Consider the following 5,994-nt stretch of genomic DNA (forward strand, 5'->3'; position numbering starts at 1 on the left):
ATATGGTCAATAAAAAAAATTACAAAAATAAAAAATTCACCTCAACAAGCTTTAGTCCAATTTTAAATTAAATGTTTATCAGCAAACCACACAACTGGGCTGTGGGACAGGCCTTCAGTGTGCCATTACTGGACCTCAGACCTCATACAAACTGGATACTTTCTGCATATTAAATAATGTATTTAATCTAAATGCAATGCACGAAATAATGGATTGATTGATTAATAATTATAAGTAAACATGCAACGCCAGCTTGGGTTGAATGAGTACGAGATACACTCAATACATAAAACTCATGATTTGATACAATTCACAATAATATTTTCTCACTATTTTATGAGACTGAAGACAAATTTCAACTGAAAAAGATTCCTTTATTTCTTATATCTATTATAACATCATATTTTCTCATATTTTATTTCTCAAATTACAGAATCCTTTTTTATTTCTGAGGTAAAGTATAAACCTTGCAAAACCATGCATATTTCCTTTTTGTTTGTAAAAATGAAACTGTCTGGATACCATATTGTGACGGAACTGTCTCGCTGTATATCTTTACATTGCTAACACAGCCCTTTTGTTATCCATAACACTGAATAACTCAGGTTACCTTTATTTGTCCTACCCAAACATCTCTACTCACAGACAGTGTATACATTCAGTTCACTGTGGGAATGGTAATGTCACTAGGGAGAACTAAACCTAAATCAGCTAGAGGATTTATAAAATTGGATGTGGCGACACCATTTGTCTCTATTCCCTTGAAGTTTGGCACTGTCAAGACGGTTTGCAATTGGTCGGCGTCACAAATTAGATTGTCCAAGTTTACCTAAGTTGAACTCGCCGTGAGGATCTACTGATCATGGCAAATTCTTTGAAATCAACAGATTTTGTTCTGAAATTCTGCTGATATGAATACTGGTGTGATGTAGAAAAATGTAATAACAGCTTATTAACTTTCCCTTGTCCTCTGTGAGCTTCATGAAAAGTTTCGGCCCACAGTTTAAAAGTACAACCAGGCACTGAGCAGCTACGGTATTCAGCACATTTTATCAGGGACGGACACGACGGCTTCTTTAAGGATTCAACCTGCGACCTTCCAGCCACAGCACGATCTCGAAACCGCTTCAGGCCACATTCACTGTTAATCGCATGCTTTCACGCTCCACTTCTCTCCAACATTATCTCACTGTCCCAGACTCTTCTGTTCCCATGAATCAATCTACCTGCCCGGGTGGATTTAACGCGTAGACAGAATGAGGAGCTTCTCGGCCAACAGGAAAAAAACAAAAAAAAGCCCCATCATGGGAAATCATAAACCTGTGGGAAATAAAACAGACTGAATCCTTTCTCTGGTGTTGAATTATTAATATCCGGCTCCTACCTGCCACAGATCCTGCGGACCAACAGAGAGTCATCAACGGCGAACTCGATCACAGAGTCCAGCTTCTCGTGTCTCTTGTCCAACAAGCCGTCCAGCTGGAAGAGACAAACGCAGAGGGAGTCAAACATAAGACACTGAGGCATTGACTGATCTCTATTGTTCAGTAGAAATAGCCCCCAGCTCTTACTGTGGCTCTTTTTCCTTCAATTGTTCTCCAATATGATGACTTAGACTAAATAAAAACATCAGTTGAATGTCTAAATGAATTTGCTGGAGTACTGAGTGAAAAATGTAAATTCTCAAACACACAAAACCTCAAACTAAAAGAGGAAACTAGTTTGCAACATATTATTAGAGACATTTCCCCTAATTTAAGTTTTAATATTATGTACTGTATTTTAGTAGAAAGCCTCCCTGTACTCTGATCGGTCCCCATTTTTCATGTTAATTTGCAGAAAACTTATTTATTTTATGAAGCTTTGTTTTCACATTTGTTACAGAGAAAAGTTGCCATCTGTCCCCGAAAAAGGGACATGGATTATTTGTGGGTGTATTATCTATGAGCTGGTCTTTTTTGAGTAACACCATTTATTTAAGAAGTAACTATAGTTTTTAATTCAACCCTCATGAATTGTATTATTTTGTCAGTGGAAATCAGATTGTCTGGTCCTATTAAACACTTTAAAATCCTTCAATTTCAGTAAAAATATGTAGCTTTATTATTTTAAATTAAAGAAAAAATTTGCATTTTTTATTTTTTTTATTGCATTTAATCTAAATTAAATCAGACATTGACAAACGCACAATAATTGTTGTTTTGTGTAATAAAATTATTCTCTTTTGTGCAGAGATGGTTACATGAGAAGATCAATATCTCTCTCGTATGCATTATGTAGGGAAACTTAAAATTAATTTGTTTCACTCTTTGCTGTTTTGTTTCATACGACAACCGGTGAAAGCAGCAGCATCAAATGCAATACTAACCATCTCAGCTTGTTTGACTGTGCGAGGGAATCCGTCCAACAGAAAGCCGTTCCTGCAGGCCGACGTGTCCAGATTCTTCTCTATGAGCTCCACGACCATCTCATCACTGACCTGCAAGTGAACAAAAGACAATTCTTTCATCAGTCTATTCACACTGTAATCTGCCACATCCTGCATAACCACAGTGCTGTACGGGAGCCGCATGAAGAGCGTCAACAATACCGTGACCTTTAATGGAAAACACATGTTGACACAGTTCATTTCCTTCTGATACATGTGATACACAGCGAATTTCCTTCATGACAACAATGAAAAGAGTTATTTTACGTAAGGACAGCAAACAGACTTGTTTATGCCGTGGAGCTACATAAATTTAAGTAAACAGCTCTGAGGAAAACACAATGAGAGAGATTAGTCACATGATGAGACACTGAAAAGGGGACAGAGTGGTGCATAAAGACACACATACGGTACCGTACATTCAGACAAATACAGAACAAAACACACAATTACAGATGTTACAAAAGGTGCAAAAAGGGAACACGTTAATATTTTGGTGCCAGGAGAAACATTAATGAATTCTACCTCCATGAAGGTTATGAGTTCTTGTTTAAACACATCATTTGGGAGGACGTTGTCTATGGAGCTGTTTAATTGCATTACGCTGTAAGGAATTTCTAATAATTTGTCCACCCCATTTATATTAATGAAGAACTGAGTGTGGAATGAGTATAAAAGTTGCAGGTTCTGTACATGCTGATTAAAATGTGCAGTGCACTGGTTCCCAAGCCGGGGGGGTTCGGACCCCTACTAGGGGCCGCACGGCCTTCTTGATTTCAAGGGGAGTAAGAAAACTTGTTTTAGGAAAATATAGTGTGCCTATATCTCAGAATGTCATTTATTTCTGTCAAGAAAACTGAATGAAATCTAAAATTGAAAGTTTAGATTACTATTTAAGATATGAAGTAAAAACAAAATCTCACAGAATAAGGGCACAGTGTTGTCACTATTTGGGTTAATTGTACAGTTTATCAGTTGTTCTCTACTCTACTAGTCAGGAGTTTTCTCAGTGACAGAAGAAGGGAAGGAATCCACTGATTTAACATGTAAGTTATGCACTGTTTCATGCAGTATTACTTTTCTCCATATACAAGCTACAACTTGAAGGAATGCATATTTGTCAGTCTTAGAGTTGTTGCACTCAGTGGAAGCTATTTTAGCAAACGACAAATAAAACATGAGACACGCAGTCACGTGGGACTGGACATGAAGGGCTGCAATGTCAACATGGAGCCACAGAGAGGGCAAAGGGTCAGAGAGAGAAAAACACACCCAGAGATCACGAGAAGCAGATGAGCAAAAGTGTTACCAGTTTGCCAGAATCCATGGTCTCCTTGAGCCTCTTGCCGAGCGCTGAGCCCGAAGCCACCATCGCCCTCAACATGTCTCCGGTGGCCAGGTGGCAAACACAGTACTGCTCTGCTAGCCGAGGGGCCTGCGGGGTGAAGGAGAGAGCAATCAAATGTTAAACAATGAATTAGAAAAGTCTTAAACTATCACCAGCAACAACCAGACAAATGAAGAACATGTTTGACTGTGGATTTCAACTCTGTTCCACCCACTGGGTCTGTCAGAGAGCCAACCACCGGCACTGCTGGCTGCTAAAAGCACGAGAGCAATTTGTGTTATTCTGGCTGTGAGACCAGAGAGTTTTCAGCAGCAGTAATGATTTAACTGCAGGTATGACCCAACACTGAACTTTTGCAGGCCAAACCACTTTTCTAGCATGTTCAGTTGTCTTATAGACAACTGAACCGACTACATATTAGCAGCACCTTCTCTTTCAGCAAATGGGGATGAAATAAAAGCTTTGTTCCCCGGTAAATATTGTCAACTAAGAGTTGAAGATGAGGGGAAGTGGTTTTCTGACAAATAACATACAGGACAGGCTGAGCAGGCGGATATTTTGCATATGGCCTCACCTGCAATACAGCATGCGCCATATGGAAGAACAACCAGGGGTGAAACTGACAATTATTTTCATTACAGATCATCATAGATCATTCAGTTCACCATCATACAAGACAAAGAAATAAGCAAAAATCCTCACATTTTAGAAGCTGGAACAGGAAAATGTTATTGAACTTTTTCTATTAATTGAATATCAAAACATTTGCAGACTCATTTGTTTGCCGATTGAGAAACTTCTTTAAATACAGAGTGACGAGTGAATCTCCAGAGCAATGAATAAGTGAGTGCTTTACTGAGAACAGAAGACTTGAACCTGATTACAGCATGTGTTAAAGAAACAAGAGACCGAAGACACAGAAGTAATGTCAGAGCATGTGCCTGTGCATGTGTGACTGATCTGAGAGCACTGCACAATGTGGAGACATCGCCTGAAGCGGGTCATTGTGAAATTTCTTTTTCCCCAGAAAAGTTGCCAAACGAATCATTCCAGACTCATAATTGTAAAAGGGAATTTGTCTTCTAACAGATGCTTGTACTCTACAGTGATCTTCACTACGCTGTCTGTACTGTTACTGTCTCTGGTCGATATTTAGTAGATCTCTGGATAGATTGTTACACAAAACGCATATAAATATCAGTCAGTACCGTTAGACTTTTAAACAATTAAAAGCAGGGTACTAAATAGACGCAGGTCCCCTTTAATAGCAGCGTAGTATACATGGCTATATACAGGTCTCTGGTGGATTTTATAATAATTAGTACAGTATGTTTCCCAGCTTTAAATTTCACAGCAGTACTTTCCTGTTCAGTCCAAGTCCAGCGGATCTACCTGCAGCACTGGTTTGTCCAGAATAAATTGTGACTAACTTCCACTTTCTTGTGTATTTAACACATACGTATTGGTGTCAGACTGCAGACTATTGCCACTGTGAATCTACATCTTGTTCACTGCTGCAGTTTTGGTCCCAGACTCTCCACCTGGGTGTCCTGACAATGGCACCAGACGTGGCACCAGCAGAGAAAAGCAGAGTTTATTAAGGGATACCAACAGATTATTAATGTCACTATAAATGAATCTGATCATTTTTGATGAACCAATCAGGAATTTAGTTGATAAAAATATCAAAAACTGCACAAAAAGTCCCCAGAGACTAAAGATGAGCATACATTAGCTGTTGGTTCTGTCAGACAAACAATCAACAACCCAAAGTTAATCAATTTACAAGGACAAAAAAAACCCAAAGAAAACATACGTGTTATCTCCCAGTGTCTCAGATACCTCGCCATAAAACACACACGAACAACACAGCGTCAACATGAACTCACCTGAGCAGGTAAAGCCAGACAGGCATTAGCATTAGCTGGAGGTAATACCGACCATGCGCTTTATCACTAGCTGCTTTAGCTCCATTAGCCTCTCTCTCTCTCTCTTTCTCTCTTTCTCTCTCACCTGAGTCCCCTTCCCGGCTCCGGGCGGCCCGAGCAGGATGGCCCGGATCCCCTCCTGCACATCGGATATCGCCTCTTTCAGTTGCGTGCTGGGGGCCATGTGTGGACCGGGAGACCAGCAGGACAGAAACTTTAATGAAGTGTGTCTGTCGTTCGTGCTGGGGACACTTCAGCCGAGTTGGACAGGAAGAGACAGGCCGCCGCCT

At 39.8% G+C, this 5,994-nt stretch overlaps 1 protein-coding gene across 2 annotated transcripts in view; it reads right to left on the reverse strand.

Moving 5' to 3' along the window:
• The window catches only part of ak2 (adenylate kinase 2), a 12,743-nt gene extending 6,749 nt beyond the window's left edge, over positions 1-5,994 (reverse strand). For both annotated transcript variants that reach the window (XM_035681821.1, XM_035681820.1), the window contains exons 1-4: positions 5,790-5,994; positions 3,738-3,863; positions 2,369-2,479; positions 1,385-1,479 (exon numbers count right to left, since the gene is read on the reverse strand). In XM_035681821.1, the coding sequence (XP_035537714.1) occupies positions 1,385-1,479; positions 2,369-2,479; positions 3,738-3,863; positions 5,790-5,888 (431 nt within the window). In that variant the 5' untranslated portion in view covers positions 5,889-5,994. The remainder of the gene's footprint in view (positions 1-1,384; positions 1,480-2,368; positions 2,480-3,737; positions 3,864-5,789) is intronic.

Source organism: Morone saxatilis, unplaced genomic scaffold, assembly GCF_004916995.1.
Source record: "Morone saxatilis isolate NCDOM2014 unplaced genomic scaffold, NCSU_SB_2.0 Contig9, whole genome shotgun sequence".
NCBI classification, from domain to species: Eukaryota; Metazoa; Chordata; class Actinopteri; family Moronidae; genus Morone; species Morone saxatilis.